Raw genomic sequence first — 19,844 nt, forward strand, 5'->3', positions numbered from 1 at the left:
TTCTAACAAGACTTGGTAATGCTGGAAGCTGTCATTTTCCCTATGGGAACCGGTAAGCCATTTTCTTAGTTTAGTATAAGAATAAAGGGCTTCATTAGGGCTTAAAAAACTGGTAGACATTTTTCTGGGCTAAAACGATTACTTTACTAAGCATATTTGGCAGATTATAACTATTAATAGTTATTATAATCTTGGGGATTGTTTTAAAAAAACGGCAGGCACTGTATTGGACACCTTTTTCACTGGGGGCCTTTTTTAGTCATAGGCAGAGCCTCATTTTCGCGCCACTAATGCGCAGTTGTTTTTGGAAAGCATGGCATGCAGATGCATGTGTGAGGAGCTAAGAACCACTGAAAAAGCTTATAGAAGGCATCATTTGGTATCGTATTCCCCTCTGGGCTTGGTTGGGTCTCAGCAAAGCAGATACCAGGGACTGTATAGGGGTTAAATGTAAAAACGGCTCCGGTTCCGTTATTTTAAGGGTTAAAGCTTTCAAATTTGGTGTGCAATACTTTTAAGGCTTTAAGATACTGTGGTGAAATTTTGGTGAATTTTGAACAATTCCTTCATACTTTTTCACATATTCAGTAATAAAGTGTGTTCAGTTTAAAATTTAAAGTGACAGTAACGGTTTTATTGTAAAACGTTTTTTGTGCTTTGTTGACAAGTTTAAGCCTGTTTAACATGTCTGAACCATCAGATAACGATGTTCTATATGTATGAAAGCCAAGGTTTCTCCCCATTTAAATATATGTGATAATTGTGTCATAGTGTCCAAACAAAGTAGGGACAATAATGCCATAGATAATGATATTGCCCATGATGATTCCTCAAATGAGGGGAGTAAGCATGGTACTGCATCATCCCCTTCTGTGTCTACACCAGTTTTGCCCACACAAGAGGCCCCTAGTACATCTAGTGCGCCAATACTTATTACCATGCAACAATTAACGGCTGTAATGGATAATTCTATTGCAAACATTTTATCCAAAATGCCTACTTATCAGAGAAAGCGTGATTGCTCTGTTTTACACACTGAAGAGCAAGAGGACGCTGATGATAACTGTTCTGACATGCCCTCACACCAATCTGAAGGGGCCAGGAGGGAGGTTTTGTCTGAGGGAGAAATTTCAGATTCAGGGAAAATTTCTCAACAAGCTGAACCTGATGTTGTAACATTTAAATTTAAATTAGAACATCTCCACGCACTACTTAAGGAGGTATTATCTACTCTGGATGATTGTGACAATTTGGTCATTCCAAAGAAATTATGTAAGATGGACAAGTTCCTAGAGGTTCCGGTGTCCCCTGATGCTTTTCCTATACCCAAGCGGGTGGCGGACATAGTAAATAAGGAGTGGGAAAGGCCCGGCATACCTTTTGTTCCTCCCCCTATATTTAAGAAATTATTTCCTATAGTCGACCCCAGAAAGGACTTATGGCAGACAGTCCCCAAGGTCGAGGGGGCGGTTTCTACTCTAAACAAACGCACTACTATTCCTATAGAAGATAGTTGTGCTTTCAAGATCCTATGGATAAAAAGTTAGAGGGTTTGCTTAAAAAGATGTTTGTTCAGCAAGGTTACCTTCTACAACCAATTTCATGCATTGTTCCTGTCACTACAGCTGCGTGTTTCTGGTTCGAAGAACTAGAAAAGTCGCTCAATAAAGAATCTTCGTATGAGGAGGTTATGGACAGAGTTCAAGCACTTAAATTGGCTATCTCTTTTATTTTAGATGCCGCTTTGCAATTGGCTAGATTAGCGGCGAATAATTCAGGGTTTGCTATCGTGGCGCGCAGAGCGCTTTGGCTAAAGTCTTGGTCAGCGGATGTGTCCTCCAAGACCAAATTGCTTAACATCCCTTTCAAGGGTAAAACACTGTTTGGCCCTGACTTGAAAGAGATTATTTCAGACATCACTGGGGGAAAGGGCCACGCCCTTCCTCAGGATAGGTCTTTTAAGGCTAAAAATAAGCCAAATTTTCGTCCCTTTCGCAGAAACGGACCAGCCTCAAATTCTACACCCTCTAAGTAAGAGGGTAATACTTCTCAAACCAAGCTAGCCTGGAGACCGATGCAAGGCTGGAACAAGGGTAAGCAGGCCAAGAAACCTGCCACTGCTACCAAAACAGCATGAAGTGTTGGCCCCCGATCCGGGACCGGATCTGGTGGGGGGCAGACTTTCTCTCTTTGCTCAGGCTTGGGCAAGAGATATTCAGGATCCTTGGGCGCTAGAAATAGTTTCTCAAGGTTATCTCCTGGAATTCAGAGAACTACCCCCAAGGGGAAGGTTCCACAGGTCTCAATTATCTTCGAACCAAATTAAAAGACAGGCATTCTTACATTGTGTAGAAGACCTGTCAAGAATGGGAGTGATTCATCCTGTTCCATTAGGACAAGGGATGGGGTTTTACTCCAACCTGTTCATAGTTCCCAAAAAAGAGGGAACATTCAGACCAATTTTAGATCTCAAGATTCTAAACAAGTTTCTAAGGGTTTTATCGTTCAAAATGGAAACCATTCGAACGATCCTTCCTACCATTCAGGAAGGTCAATTCATGACCACGGTGGATTTAAAGGATGCGTACCTACATATTCCTATCCACAAGGAACATCTTCGGTTCCTAAGGTTCGCCTTTCTGGACAAGCATTACCAGTTTGTGGCACTTCCATTCGGATTAGCCACTGCTCCAAGGATTTTCACAAAGGTACTAGGGTCCCTTCTAGCGGTGCTAAGACCAAGGGGCATTGCAGTAGTACCTTACTTGGACGACATCCTGATTCAAGTGTCGTCTCTGTCAAAAGCAAGGGCTCATACGGACATTGTCCTAGCCTTTCTCAGATCTCACAGGTGGAAAGTGATCATAGAAAAAAGTTCTCTGTCCCCGTCAACAAGAGTTCCCTTCTTGGGAACAATAATAGTTTCCTTAGAAATGAAGATTTTTCTGACAGAGGCCAGAAAATCAAACTTCTAAGCTCTTGTCAGGTACTTCATTCTGTTCTTCTTCCTTCCATAGCGCAGTGCATGGAAGTAATAGGTTTGATGGTTGCGGCAATGGACATAGTTCCTTTTGCACGAATTCATCTAAGACCATTACAACTGTGCATGCTCAGACAGTGGAATGGGGATTATACAGCCTTGTCTCCGACGATCCAAGTAGATCAAAGGATCAGAGATTCACTCCGTTGGTGGCTGACCCTGGACAACCTGTCACAGGGAATGAGCTTCCGCAGACCAGAGTGGGTCATTGTCACGACCGACGCCAGTCTGGTGGGCTGGGGCGCGGTCTGGGAACCCCTGAAAGCTCAGGGTCTATGGTCTCGGGAAGACTCTCTTCTCCCGATAAACATTCTGGAACTAAGAGCGATATTCAATGCTCTCAAGGCTTGGCCTCGACTAGCAAAGGCCAAATTCATAAGGTGTCAATCAGACAACATGACGACTGTTGCATATATCAACCATCAGGGGGGATCAAGGAGTTCCCTGGTGATGGAGGAGCATCCGGAGAACTCCATCCGGAAATCTTTGCCCAAATAACTCAATTATGGGGCATTCCAGACATGGATCTGATGGCCTCTCGTCAGAACTTCAAGGTCCCTTGTTACGGGTCCAAATCCAGGGATCCCAAGGCGACTCTAGTGGATACAATAGTAGCACCTTGGATCTTCAACCTAGCTTATGTATTCCCACCGTTTCCTCTCATTCCCAGGCTGGTAGCCAGGATCAATCAGGAGAGGGCTTCGGTGATCTTAATAGTTCCTGCGTGGCCACGCAGGACTTGGTATGCAGACCTGGTGACTATGTCATTGGCTCCACCATGGAAGCTACCTTTGAGACAGGACCTTCTTGTTCAGGGTCCATTCGAACATCCGAATCTGGTTTCCCTCCAACTGACTGCTTGGAGATTGAACGCTTGATTCTATCAAAGCGTGGGTTTTCAGATTCTGTAATAGCTACTCTTATTCAGGCTAGAAAGCCTGTAACTAGAAAAATTTACCATAAAATATGGAAAAAATATATCTGTTGGTGTGAATCTAAAGGATTCCCATGGAACAAGATAAAAATTCCTAAGATTCTTTCCTTTCTACAAGAAGGTTTGGAGAAAGGATTATCTGCAAGTTCTCTGAAGGGACAGATCTCTGCTTTATCTGTTTTACTTCACAAAAGGCTGGCAGCTGTGCCAGACGTTTAAGCGTTTGTTCAGGCTCTGGTTAGAATCAAGCCTGTTTACAGACCTTTGACTCCTCCCTGGAGTCTTAATCTAGTTCTTTCAGTTCTTCAAGGGGTTCCGTTTGAACCCTTACATTCCGTAGATATTAAGTTATTATCGTGGAAAGTTTTGTTTTTTGGTTGCAATTTCTTCTGCTAGAAGAGTTTCTGAGTTATCTGCTCTGCAGTGTTCTCCGCCCTATCTGGTCCATGCAGATAAGGTGGTTTTGCGTACTGAGCCTGGTTTTCTTCCGAAGGTTGTTTCCAACAAAAATATTAACCAGGAGATAGTTGTACCTTCTTTGTGTCCGAATCCAGTTTCAAAGAAGGAACGTTTGTTACACAATTTGGACGTAGTCCGTGCTCTAAAATTCTATTTAGAGGTTACTGAAGATTTCAGACAAACATCTTCTTCGTTTGTTGTTTATTCTGGTAAAAGGAGAGGTAAAAAAGCAACTTCTACCTCTCTTTCCTTTTGGCTTAAAAGCATTATCAGATTGGCTTTTGAGACTGCCGGACGGCAGCCTCCTGAAAGTATCACAGCTCACTCCACTAGGGCTGTGGCTTCCACATGGGCCTTCAAGAACGAGGCTCCTGTTGACCAGATATGTAAGGCAGCGACTTGGTCTTCACTGCACTCTTTTGCCAAATTTTTCAAATTTTATACTTTTGCTTCTTCGGAGGCTATTTTTGGGAGAAAGGTTTTGCAAGCCGTGGTGCCTTCCGTTTAGGTGACCTGATTTGCTCCCTCCCTTCATCCGTGTCCTAAAGCTTTGGTATTGGTTCCCACAAGTAAGGATGACGCCGTGGACCGGACACACCTATGTTGGAGAAAACAGAATTTATGCTTACCTGATAAATTACTTTCTCCAACGGTGTGTCCGGTCCACGGCCCGCCCTGGTTTTTTAATCAGGTCTGATGAATTATTTTCTCTAACTACAGTCACCACGTTACCATATGGTTTCTCCTATATATATTTCCTCCTGTCCGTCGGTCGAATGACTGGGGTAGGCGGAGCCTGGGAGGGACTATATGGCCAGCTTTGCTGGGCTCTTTGCCATTTCCTGTTGGGGAGGAGAATATCCCACAAGTAAGGATGACGCCGTGGACCGGACACACCGTTGGAGAAAGTAATTTATCAGGTAAGCATAAATTCTGTTTTTAAGGAGTCTTTGTTCAGTCTCACCCCCTCTTATACCTGGTTTCAGTTTTTCAAGACCCCAACATCGCATTACATTGGTATTCCCATTATGAGATTGCAGGAAGTGTTTAGCCACACTAGTGATTTGTTTTTTCTTTTCTACATCTCTCTGGGCTGTCCTTATATTTCTTAGATGTTCGGTCATACGTGTGCCAAGGCAGCGTGTTGTCATACCAACGTAGAATAAGTTGCAACTGCAAGATAAACAGTAAATCACGTTGGTACTCTGACAATTGATGTGTTCTTTAATAGGCCACGTTTTACCAAATCTATCCACTATAGATTGTTTTTTTTACCATATGTTGGCACACTTTGCAGTGCCCGCACGCATAAGACCCTTTGTAAATAGGATTTCTTTTAGCATTTCTATTATAGTGACTGTTCACCAACTTGTCACGAAGATTATTAGCTCTCCTATATGTTATTAAGGGCCTATTGGGTAACAATGGTTTTAATAGGGTGTCTTGAGTAAGGACATGCCAATGTGTTTGTAAAATGTTTGTGATCTCATTACTTACTGGTGAGTAGGTGGTAATAAACCTCAGAGGGGTGTCATTTGTCTTAGATTTGGGAGTTAATAACTCCTTACGGTCTTTGCGTAAAGGATTATTATATGCCTTAGCCAGTAATTTCCTCGAATACCCACGTTCAAGCAGTCTCTGTCTCAGATCTCTTGCTGACTCTTTGAAATTCTCAATGGTGCTACAATTACGTCTCAAACGTATATACTCCCCCATAGGTAATCCCCTAATAGTATTCGGGTGATGATAGCTACTAGCATGTAGGATGTTGTTTGTTGTTTGTTGATGTGGCCTCTCATCTAAACAAGAAACTTCCCAGGTATCTGTCCAGATCCAGGGATCCTCAGGCGGAAGCAGTGGACGCGTTGTCGCTTCCTTGGAATTATCATCCTGCCTATATCTTTCCGCCTCTAGTTCTTCTTCCAAGAGTGATTTCCAAGATTCTAATGGAACGTTCGTTTGTACTGCTGGTGGCTCCAGCATGGCCTCACAGGTTTTGGTATGCGGATCTCATTCGGATGGCCAGTTGCCAACCTTGGACACTTCCGTTAAGACCAGACCTTCTATCTCAAGGCCCATTTTTCCATCAGGATCTCAAATCATTAAATTTGAAGGTATGGAAATTCAACACTTGATTCTTAGTCATAGAGGTTTCTCTGACTCAGTAATTAATACTATGTTACAGGCTCGTAAATCTGTGTCTAGGAAGATTTATTATCGAGTCTGGAAGACTTACATTTCTTGGTTTTCTTCTCATAAGTTCTCCTGGCATTCTTTTAGAATTCCTAGAATTTTACAGTTTCTTCAGGATGGTTTGGATAAAGGTTTATCTGCAAGTTCTTTGAAAGGACAAATCTCTGCTCTTTCTGTTCTTTTTCACAGAAAGATTGCTAATCTTCCTGATATTCATTGTTTTGTACAGGCTTTGGTTCATATCAAGCCTGTCATTAAGTCAATCTCTCCTCCTTGGAGTCTTAATTTGGTTCTGAGGGCTTTACAGGCTCCTCCGTTTGAACCTATGCATTCTCTGGATATTAAATTACTTTCTTGGAAAGTTTTGTTCCTTTTGGCTATCTCTTCTGCTAGAAGAGTTTCTGAGTTATCTGCTCTTTCTTGTGAATCTCCTTTTCTGATTTTTCATCAGGATAAGGCGGTGTTGCGGACTTCATTTCAATTTTTACCTAAGGTTGTGAATTCTAACAACATTAGTAGGGAAATTGTTGTCCCTTCATTGTGCCCTGATCCTAAGAATTCAAAGGAGAGATCTTTACATTCTTTGGATGTAGTAAGAGCTTTGAAATATTATGTTGAAGCTACTAAAGATTTTAGAAAGACTTCTAGTCTATTTGTTATCTTTTCTGGTTCCAGGAAAGGTAAGAAGGCTTCTGCCATTTCTTTGGTGTCTTGGTTAAAGTCTTTGATTCATCATGCTTATGTGGAGTCGGGTAAGTCCCCGCCTCAAAGGATTACGGCTCATTCTACTAGGTCAGTTTCTACTTCCTGGGCTTTTAGGAATGAAGCTTCGGTTGATCAGATTTGCAAAGCAGCAACTTGGTCTTCTTTGCATACTTTTACTAAATTCTACCATTTTGATGTTTTCTCTTCTTCTGAAGCAGTTTTTGGTAGAAAAGTACTTCAGGCAGCTGTTTCAGTTTGATTCTTCTGCTTATGATTTCAGTTTTTTTCATTAAAACTTTTGATTTGGGTTGTGGATTATTTTTTCAGCGGAATTGGCTGTCTTTATTTTATCCCTCCCTCTCTAGTGACTCTTGCGTGGAAGTTCCACATCTTGGGTATCTGCTATCCCATACGTCACTAGCTCATGGACTCTTGCTAATTACATGAAAGAAAACATAATTTATGTAAGAACTTACCTGATAAATTCATTTCTTTCATATTAGCAAGTCCATGAGACCCACCCTTTTTGTGGTGGTTATGATTTTTTTGTATAAAGCACAATTATTCCAATTCCTTATTTTTGATGCTTTCGCTCCTTTCTTATCACCCCACTTCTTGGCTATTCGTTAAACTGAATTGTGGGTGTGGTGAGGGGTGTATTTATAGGCATTTTGAGGTTTGGGAAACTTTGCCCCTCCTGGTAGGAATGTATATCCCATACGTCACTAGCTCATGGACTCTTGCTAATATGAAAGAAATGAATTTATCAGGTAAGTTCTTACATAAATTATGTTTTTCTGCCCTGATGTTGATGATCTTAGCAAACGTTATCTAAGATCCTTTCTGGTTCCCACAGAGCAACTGAAGGTAGTGTAAAGAAAACTCTTCAGTGTGGAGAACGGTGTCATGCTACAAGCAACATTGAAGTATGTTCAGTCTTTTGTTTCTGGGGAGACTTGTTACATCAGAACAGACTGACAATATTCCCTAGCTGGGGAGGGGTAATCAGTATGCACTATAGGAGAAATGGTGTACCTGGAATTCCCTGTTATTCTGCTTATTTAATAGTGTGCTGGTATGTCACTTTAAATTTTTATATGTGGGTTGACGCTGGGAGATGCGGTTAGACTTTCGTTATACTGCTGGCTGACAGGAGATATTTGGCACTGTGATGCGCTTACTGCGCTATGTGTGTGTATATACTGGGGCACATGGCTAATTTACGGAGGACCGACATGTTTGTTTTCTTCTCTACCCATTCGGGTCTCGGTTAGGCTAGAGTTACGCCCATGGTGGGCGGGGCCTATTTTTGCGCGCTCAGTCGCACAGTGTGTTTTCCGGATCGGCAGCACGGTCCTGAGGCTCCGGTGGGGCCTAGCTCTGTTTGATAATCGTAGGGTACGGAGTGGCTGAGAACGTTCCTTCAGTGTGATCTGGGGGCAGTTAGGTGCCGCAGCAGAGCTGTGGCGAGGTGCAGGGTTCTGAATTAATATACATAATAAATCTGAGAAAACGTTGTTTTGTCAAAATTAATATAAATTGATATATGATATACCCTAACAAGTGGTGCAATATTGTTAAGCTATTTGGGGCACATAAGGGCACTGTTTAATGCCGAAAACGTTGTTTTATCTCATAACACAAAAATTGTTGCGCTTTTATTATTTAAAGGCACAGTACATTGTTTAGTTCAAAAGTTTTTAATATATGTTTTGACTTCAGAGTGCAATATATCAAGCATAAAACGACTATTATTGCTATTGCTAGTCTAACATGTGTGAACTTGAGGAAACTACTTGTTCTATGTGTTTAGATGCCATTGTGGAACACCCTCTTACTTTTTGTCCCTCATGTACTGAAAGGGCCTTACAATGTAAAGAGCGAATTTTCTTTAAGGAAAATATGTCTAAAGATGCTTCTCAGTCTGATGAGAATCAGGGTATGCCGCTTCTGTCTCCCCAAGCATCACAACCTTTAACGCCCACCCAAGCGACGCCGGGTTCTTCAACCGCGTCTACTTCATTTACTCTGCAGGATATGGCTGCAGTTATGTCATATACCCTTACAGAGGTGTTATCTAAGTTGCCAGTGTTACAGGGCAAACGCAGCAGGACAGAAGTCAATTTGAATACTGCGACCTCTGATGCTTGGTTGGCTATTTTCAATGTACCCTCACAGGGATCTGATTTGGGGTTCAGGGAACTTCTGTCTGAAGGGGAACTTTCCGATTCGGGAAGTGTGTTACCTCAGACAGGGACGGACGTCATGTCCTTTAGATTTAAGCTTGTAATCAGCATATATATCCCATTTAATATAATTGAAAATGTAAAATTTGAGATCAAACACTAGTATTTTATCAATTCTATGTTAAAATAGAAACTATTTATATAGACTTCCTATGCATTCAGCTTATAATATTTTTAGAGATGTATTTAAAGTTACATAAACATTTAGTGCATAACCATATGATATGACTTAAGTCACCCCATGCAGGCAATCCTGTATCAGCATCTATTAGCCCCATCTGGAAGATAGAAAAACAAAAATATGTTATATATTTTAAAATGGGATTATTACAATTGTTGTTTTTTCTATTACAAATCTGAATTGCATTTCCCCAGATCCATATATAGATATTTATACAGTCTGAGGTATATATTTAATGTTTGTAAACTATATATATATGCTTTTTCAAACTTCAAATCCTTAAGACTTCTATGTTTTAAAAAAATACATAGGTTACGACATGTTAAAATCTTAGCTCTCAGGCTTTTAACTTCCCATATTACCCTTCCTAGGTATAGATAATCTCCCAGATTTTCATGTTCATATTTAATATGTGTCTGAATATACATGTTCATTTGAGTATCTTAAACTTACATGAAAATTAGGCACAATTCCTTTATCTGAAATCTAGTTTCCCATGTCATACAGAGACTTAAAATGTCAGCTTGTCTGCGAGCTCGGCAGGGGACCATTCACACCTATATGAGATGAGCTACATCCTTTTTTAAAAAACTGGTTCTTATATATTTAAGCTTCAAAGGAAATCCAGTGAACCATGGTGTTAAATTATCACGTGTCTGTTAGTGAAGGTTGGCATATGCTTCTCCCAGATCAGAATGTATATTGAGAATTTTTAAAGGGCTGTTTGTGATTGAACAATTGTATAATTTAGCATATTGAGTGGGGAGGGGAGGAAAGGTTCCAGCTGAATCCTGATGAAATTAGCAAGGTATCTCATGTCTGAACCTCAGATTTGCAATATACAGAATGGATTCAGCAAATGGCATTAAGCATGCTCAACCTTAATATTTGATTGATTGCATACTGATTTTATCAAACATCAATTTTATTTTCGGCTATATTTAAATTCTCTTTGCATCTGCGTGAGGAGCGAATATTATCTGCTAGCCCATGTATTTTCAATTCCTTTTCTATAAAGAGGAGGGACATTTCGTCAATAATGCATATTACAAGGGGCCAAGATTTTAGTATTAACTCATCTCGCTTGTTAGAATTTTTGCATTTATTAATTTTGAATAATTCTTGGAATAATTCACTTTTTTTATTCCTCTTTCCATCATCAATAGCAATATTTTTAGCCTTAATTGCAAGCATATCCATATAATCATTAATGTGGCCTATAATGTCCATCTTAAGAACATCGCCCTGAGTGAGGGGTAATTTTGGGGAACATATTTCAACACTATGTATAGATTCAATTGATTCACTTCTAGTGACAGACATTATTATATTGGCTTAGTATTTGGTTAAATTAAAACGCTAATACAATTTTGGCCAATAAAAAGAAAAAAAAATATTTTCAAAAATATTTATTAATTTTTAAATATGAAAAATTTAAATTTTTGAATCAATTTTTAAAAAAAAAATATTTTTTAGAATATATTTTTTTTAATTTTTTTTTTATAATCTCTATTTACTGCAAATATATTATATCAATGTGCTAAATTTAATAATCGTCTAGCGGTGCCTCCAGATAATATGTCAGTATATGACCGGGTTATAGTACAATTTATTTAATAATTATTCTTTAAAATAACCCCCAATTAAAATGCATATACGAAAACCATTAAAATCAATATGTATTCCTAAGTTCTTTACGATAAGTTAAAGTTATAAACACATTGAATTATATTTACAGAAACCAGATTATGAATCAAATGATACCACTTATGCTGTTATAATATTCTATACACAGATCATAAAAATATACCTTTACAAATCGCATTAAAATACCACAATAAAATATTAGAATCTTCTATTTGCCAATAATTTTAGCTCAGTGTCCAATATGGATTACCAACTTACTATTTACTACTTTATTAATAACTACCAGGGATTTAATCACAATAACCAGTTTATGTACAGTTCTGAAAAAGTTCACTATGACTGACTTATAAAGCTGGAGTAGAGAAAAATAATTTATTTGCTAGACAGGGTTTTACACTCCAGATTTATAAGTCAGTCATTATAGTGAACTCTTTCAGAACTGTACATAAACTGGTTATTGTGATTAAATCCCTGGTAGTAAGTTGGTAATCCATATTGGACACTGAACTAGAATTATTGGTTAATATCAGAAGATTCTAATATTTTATTGTGGTAAAATTTAGGAATAAATATTGATTTTAATTGTTTCGTATATGCATTTTAATTGGGGGTTATTTTAAAGAATAATTATTAAATAAATTGTACTATAACCTGACCATATACTGACATAAATGATCACTAAGAAATTGATTCCCTGGGATCAGTTGTGCACAAATGCATTTTCTGTTGGTCTCAGTATCAATTAACTTTCACCCTTTTCTCATACAAAAATATCAGACATGTAATATTTGCTCTTTCATATTCATGACTGAGAGATAAATATATAATATTTTACTTGTATGACTTTTTTATATATGCTTAACTCCAACCATTACTTTATTAACTATTGATAAACTGAGCAGAAGACAGTTAAACATAATTAATATAATACTTTCTGCACTATAATCATGTAATTTTTCCTTTTTATTTTTGTTTTGCTTTCTCTCTAGTGTCCATCCACTCTTGGAGAAGAAAAAGAATATAACCCATTCCTAAGGACACATTGCCCAGACCTGCACCTGGTACTGGACCTCCAGAAAGCAGATGAGGAAGAATGGGGTCACTACCGTGCCAGAGTCCTGGAAGAAGTTCGTAGGAGGAAAGACCTCTTCAAAGGAAGATAGTCCTCTCCAGTATAGGATGAGAAAATCCACCTCATTGACATTAGTATTTATCACTCTTATCTTTCCAACGTCCATTTTATTCTGAAATCTAGACAGAGGATGAAGAACCATTCATCTTTATAGTAGCCTCTTACCATATTTCCAAAATTCATATGCTGCTTAAAATGTTCTGGATTGTCCTGCAGTGGGCTTAAAATGAGCAGTCAAGAATAATATGGATGTATATTGGTGAAAGCATAACTAAAATGCATGCACAAAACTGAGTTTTCTTTCAACGTGTTAATATTATGGAATATCAAGATAGTGCTGATGGTTTTTATTTGGATTTCTGTCCCTTGTTACCTAATTTTATAATCCACATAGTTGGTATTAAAGAAACATGGCTTTTTGAACATCTTATACTGAATGGAGATGTTAACAAGCCAAGTGACCTCTTACAGAATAGTTGTGGATAGGTTTATTAAGCAAATCATTTCTAAACCAACAGCAAAAAGCATTTGATTCAGTAGTTAATATATGGAATGCCGCTGAATATTTATTTTACTACTTTCAAAAGTTTTTATGACAGTTTTGGAAAAACTGTGTGGCTATGGTTTGTGAATTATTTTAAAAGAAACATTCATTAGAGATGAATCTGAATATACAGTTTACTAAAGTTTTTTTTTTTTTTTTGTACAGTTGTCTAAGTATTTTAAATCTCAGAGGGTGTTCTGTATACTTTTAGCTGGATCGGAGTCAAGTAAATAGGCCTATCATAGTATTGCGTGATAGAAAAATAAAAAAATATATTTTATGAGCATGGGGGGAAAAAAAATTGCTTCCAAATTTGAATCTCCAGAGTTCTGAAAAACACATCAGCTTGAACCTTGATTTACTGCAGATGTCCGGATATGGGTCCATATTTGTGTGTGTGTGTATATACTTATATGTGTGTGTGAGCAAAATAAATAAAAATTGATTATATAGTTTGTATATGTGTATAGCAAGTGTACAATGTGTTACTTTGGTACTGGAGTTACTGTACACTCTATAGTAGTAAGACTGACAAATTACATTGCAATCACCTACATTTTAAGACATTGGCAAGTTTCCTTTAGTGCAAGAAGCATTTGCCATTATTTGGACCATAGCACTAGATCTGAATTGAGTACATTTTTTAGAGAAGACATTGCATCCATGCACACCAGTATGGGTATATACAGTGGCACAATGAGCTGTATTCAAGTCTTCCCCTTGTCAAGATATCTTGTGCAATAAGGCTTAGCTTGCAAACATCTGTTCACATGTTGCTAGTAGTTTATATGTAGTATATATAAGTAGTCTTGAGCAAATCAGCATGCGGATATAGAGGGAGTGAGTTCTGCTTTTGGGTTAGGAAACAATTACTGACCACAAGGACGGCCTGTACAGGACAGTCTATTTAAAGTTTTTTGCAACCATCTTATAAATGTATACTGCTTATTTCTAATGTTGCATAAATGGCTTTTTTAGCAGAAGTTGCAGAGATAAAAAAATATAAATCCAATCAATTAAAAAGACAGGTTCTAATCCGTTAGAGCATGTATTTTTAAAACTATTGACCCTAGACTACTATGTGTTTAACCCCCACAAAGGGATACACACAGTTGAAATACCGCTCAGACTCAGAGAGCTTTGCTGGTCCCAGGGGGAAATGCAGCTGATCCAATCAGCAGCACTAGTCGCACTACTCAGATGTGGAACCATCAATGCTGATTGGATCAGCTGCATTTTATGTTCTGAACCAGCAGTGCTTTCACCTGTGTGTTTAACCCCTTTGCAGTGGTTAAACACACAGTAGTACAGGGTCAATAGTCTTTAAATTGCATGCTTTAACAGATTAGAGCATGTCATTTTTTTTACTGAAAAGGCCGTTTAATTGATGTAACATTTTATTTATTATATTACACACCACAACGGGTAAGTAGGTACATGTACGGGACTCTTAAACCCTCTATAAACTGGAGCAGCACGTAGATACTATTCTGAATATAGATAAGACACTAATTAGCATTCAATATCTTAACTATTTCCTAATTATTCTGGGAATAACATTGTGATAGTAATTTTTTTATTACACTGATATGCAGTGGAATTTGTGTGTCACAAAGTACTTAATAGGACATAATAGGAAAACCCTTCTCTAGCTGCAAGATTAAAAAAGATACACCAAGCGAATGAAAGTGTATTCTGTCACAATACTCATCCATACAGGTCATGTCATCTGCATAGTTTGCTGGCTGTTCCAAAAGAAATTCAGCTAATCCATGGGGCCAATAGTTGTGTATGGACAGATATTTGATTTACAGAATAACTTCAGGTGAAAATTATATGAAATTATATATTTGTGTGAAACTAATTTTGTACTGTTCGTATTGTTGCATATGCAAATGTGTAGGTTTGTGTAAACTTCTTGTGTAGGGGAAAAAAAAACTATAAATGTTTGTGAAAACCATATGAAAGTTTAGAATTGGTCACTTATCTTTATTTTTTTTAGGAACAACAATATTGTATGTATGCATAAAGGAAATATTTGAAACTGCACTTTTATGCTACAGTTATCGATAACTGTTTCGTGGGGGTTCTAATTATCAGTGCTATAAAATACATGTAGATCATTTTTGTGTCACTATTTTGGCTCTTTATTGCATATAATGGAGTTCCCCATCAAGTACTTTTGTTGTGTGTTTTGGCACACGTTTGTGTGGGGAAGACACTGATACTGTTGTGATTTTCAGACTACATGGCCTGCAACAAAAAGTATCTGGGGAAGTGTTAGACATGACTACATACACATGTAATTTGTATTTCAGCTGTAACGCTTGAGTTTGAATAGAGGATTTCTGTATTTAATGCATTTCTTATGTGTATTAGCCAATATGCTAAATTTTGATTAGTACTGTAATTAAAAAATGATTAGTGGTTGCTAAAGGGTTAAACACTCAAGTAAAAGCAGGTACTGTATATGATCTGCTCCCGCGCTCACACAAGGACACAGGCACAGAGAGTGTCTGCAAAACCGCCCACTGCTACTGCTGGCTAATCAGTCTGGGTGCCTTTTCAAGGGGCAAAATGTGAGAAGACCTCTTTAGTAGGAGGCAGGTTGCCTAAATATATTCTGTCCAAAAGAAATTGCGCTGTTTATTTTTACTATGATGGAGCTTTAGCTTCAGTTTCAGAAACTTTTGTTTAAAGTACAGAATCATATGTTTTTATGTGCATTTATTAAGACCAAGAAAACAGCAACTTAATAGAAACGATCCACAATGAATGGCATAGGAGATTTAATCAAGTAATGAATAATGGGAAATTAGTTTGTCTTTTATGGTTCACAAGGTCTTAAAGGGACATAAAGCCTAGCATTTAACATGTTTGTTTATGGAGATAAAAAATAAACTGCAGTGCATTTTGCCTGTTTTACCTGTAATTTAAATTTGAAAAGAATGCTGGGGTGTATTCTGCGGATTTCAGAACACTGACTCACCCACCCTCTGCACAGCAATTACTTGATATATGGAAAACCTTTTTTATATATGTCCCTAAATAGCAACAGAGATTGAGATAATATAAATGCCACTCTAAATGCTTCTTGAGTCCATGGAAAGAAAATTAGTTTTAAATGTTTTTTCAGGGCAGTGCTTAGTTTCTGCTGCATATGTACAAATGGCTTTAATGTCCCTTTAACCTATATGCCCTTAAATGTGGACACAGTAACATCAATGCACTGCTTTTCCTAAATCACAGGCTTCTTATCTACAAGAAAATCAAGTGTGTGTGTGTTTTTCTGGGAAGCATTACAACCATGTTATTTATTAATGCTAGACAATGCATATTGATGGGTAACCACGTTTTAGAAACAAACCCGTTTCACAATGATTTGAGCTAGGTTTAGAAACTTGATTACAAAGCACATCATCACACACAGGCAAGTATGGTCATGCAGCCACTAGTCACTCAGTGCCAATCGTATAGGGAAAAATAGTGCTAAGCAAAATCAGACAAACCAGGTGAAAAGCTGGGCGTTCTAGAATCTGCCAGTATTAATAGGAACTGCAAATGTATTGCATATAGTGCTTAATAACGTAATAGTTCATGCATCAGAACACTTCAGCTCTGGTGTTTTAAGGACGTGTAAGCAAGACAATGTTTCATCTAAAAGAGAATATTTTAAAACTTTATAGTTTGTATTTGTTTGAAAAATGGATGTTCCTATCGTTACATTAATAAAATATTTTTTGCACTCGCATAGTTGTGTCCCTATCAACTAATATAACTGTGGTAGTTGTCTTTATTAGGTAGTGGGCAATTTATCCCTTGTGATCAGTTGTATTTAATCCTAAAATTAATTTTGGTTCCAAAATCAATTTAAATAGCTTTAACTGTCCGTGCAAATGATTGTATATGTGTCTGCTTTTCCGTTTGCGAGAAGATTTTTTTTTTTTAGTTTAAAGATGGCTAAAGTTGATTAGCGCCCCCATGTACAAGCAGAGGAAATCTATTAATCCTGAGGGCTAAACTGTAGTTATGTGCACACAAGTAGGTACCTTTTTAACTTACAATAACATAATCATATATATTTTATTGTGAGAATGGGAATTAAAGGCACTAGGATCATATCTTCAAACAAAACAAAGAATTAAAATATAGTAGCACCAAAAAATTAGATACATCATAGGAAATAGATTATTAAAGATGTAACACGTGGCGTGGAATAATTTTGACACACTATGAATTATAGTATATTTACACTATACAGCATTGTACTGATAATACATTTTACTGCATTTTTTTAATCGAATAACAGTCACACTTAAAGGTAGGTTGTTTGTATATAGAAATTAATTTATTTTTCTATTTTTTATTTTTATTTATGATCCTTTATAGTCCATCTTAGTCTTTATGCAGCAAACACTATTAAGCAATAATTCCAATATCTAATTCTAGGCTGCTTTACATAGCAATATATAATTTAAATAAACATTATAAGGAGCTTTGCAAATAATGTATTTCTTCTAAAGATGTGGTGAGTCCAAGGGTTCATCTTAATTACTGTTGGGAATACCACTCCTTGCCAGCAGGAGGAGGCAAAGTGCACCACAGTAAAAACTGTTAAGTATCACTTCCCTACCCATAAAACCCAGTCATTCTCTTTGCTTCTATGTGCATGGAGGAGGTGAATTTTTAGTGTGTAATTAAATTATATTTTTTAAAGAAGATTGAGACTTCAATCAAGCTGCAGGGTATAACCTAGCCCACGTTAGTCTTTGCAGTCGAGCTGTGGTGGTTTTAAAGCGGTGGAGAACTTGCAAAGTGGTGCTTGCTCCATTTCTCTACATATGCTGCCCTGGCCTCAGATATCCAAGTTTGTTACTTGGCTATCTATGTTATCCTAGTTGCTGTGAGGAGAATGTGTCCTCTCATATTAGGAGCTGTCTTCATGTCAGGCAGCAAAGCAGGTAAGTGCGGTTTCTTCCTGTGGGAGAGGAGCATGGGATGGGTATTGTTGCTATAAAGACATGCTTGCAGGCACAGGTTGGGGAGAGACTTGTGAGACTTTAGAGGTCTCAGGGCTAATTTCTCCAACATAGGTGTGTCCGGTCCACGGCGTCATCCTTACTTGTGGGATATTCTCTTCCCCAACAGGAAATGGCAAAGAGCCCAGCAAAGCTGGTCACATGATCCCTCCTAGGCTCCGCCTTCCCCAGTCATTCTCTTTGCCGTTGCACAGGCAACATCTCCACGGAGATGGCTCAGAGTTTTTTGGTGTTTAAATGTAGTTTTTATTCTTCTATCAAGAGTTTGTTATTTTAAAATAGTGCTGGTATGTACTATTTACTCTGAAACAGAAAAGAGATGAAGATTTCTGTTTGTAAGAGGAAAATGATTTTAGCAACCGTTACTAAAATCGATGGCTGTTTCCACACAGGACTGTTGAGAGGAATTAACTTCAGTTGGGGGAAACATTGAGCAGATTTTGGCTGCTTGAGGTATGACACATTTCTAACAAGACTTGGTAATGCTGGAAGCTGTCATTTTCCCTATGGGATCCGGTAAGCCATTTTCTTAATTTTCAATATAAGAATAAAAGGGCTTCACAAGGGCTTTAAAGACTGGTAGACATTTTTCTGGGCCAAAACGATTACTATATAAGCATATTTAATGGTTTATAACTTTGGAGAGTTATTTTAATCTTGGCAATTTTGTTAAAAAAACGGCAGGCACTGTATTGGACACCTTTTTCACTGGGGGCCTTTTCTAGTCATAGGCAGAGCCTCATTTTCGCGCCACTAATGCGCAGTTGTTTTTGAGAAGCAAGGCATGCAGATGCATGTGTGAGGAGCTCAGATCCACTGAAAAAGCTTATTGAAGGCGTCATTTGGTATCGTATTCCCCTCTGGGCTTGGTTGGGTCTCAGCAAAGCAGATACCAGGGACTGTATAGGGGTTAAATGTAAAAACGGCTCCGGTTCCGTTATTTTAAGAGTTAAAGCTTTCAAATTTGGTGTGCAATACTTTTAAGGCTTTATGACACTGTGGTGAAATTTTGGTGAATTTTGAACATTTCCTTCATACTTTTGCGTATATTCAGTAAAAAAGTGTGTTCAGTTTAAAATTTAAAGAGACAGTAACGGTTTTATTTTAAAACGTTTTTTGTGCTTTATCAAGTTTATGCCTATTAACATGTCTGAACTATCAGATAGACGATGTTCTGTATGTTCGGAAGCCAAGGTTCCTATCCATTTAAATATATGTGATGAATGTGACAAACAAAGTGGGGACAATGATGCCACTGATAATAATGTTGCCCAAAATGATTCCTTAAGTGAGGGGAGTAAGCATGGTACTGCATCATCTCCTTCTATGTCTACACCAGTCTTGCCCACTCAGGAGGCCCCTAGTGCATCTAGTGCGCCAATCCTCCTTACTATGCAACAATTAACGGCTGTAATGGATAATTCTATTAAAAACATTTTAGCCAAAATGCCCACTTATCAGCGAAAGCGCGACTGCTCTGTTTTAGATACTGAAAAGCATGAGGACGCTGATGATAATGGTTCTGACATGCCCTTACACCAGTCTGAAGGGGCTAGGGAGGTTTTGTCTGAGGGAGAAATTTCAGATTCAGGAAAAATTTCTCAACAAGCTGAACCTGACGTTATTACATTTAAATTTAAATTGGAACATCTCCGCGCTCTGCTTAAGGAGGTGTTATCTACTCTGGATGATTGTGACAATTTGGTCATTCCAGAGAAATTATG

General features: G+C 38.0%; 1 protein-coding gene across 1 annotated transcript in view; it reads left to right on the forward strand.

Moving 5' to 3' along the window:
- Positions 1 to 16,832, forward strand: part of LOC128645272 (probable hydrolase PNKD) — a 408,654-nt gene extending 391,822 nt beyond the window's left edge. Inside the window, 1 exon segment of the mRNA XM_053698128.1 lies at positions 12,395 to 16,832. Coding sequence (XP_053554103.1) covers positions 12,395 to 12,568 — 174 coding nt within the window. The 3' untranslated portion in view covers positions 12,569 to 16,832.
- The last annotated feature ends 3,012 nt before the right edge of the window (positions 16,833 to 19,844 follow it).

This window comes from Bombina bombina, chromosome 1, assembly GCF_027579735.1.
Source record: "Bombina bombina isolate aBomBom1 chromosome 1, aBomBom1.pri, whole genome shotgun sequence".
Classification (NCBI taxonomy): Eukaryota; Metazoa; Chordata; class Amphibia; order Anura; family Bombinatoridae; genus Bombina; species Bombina bombina.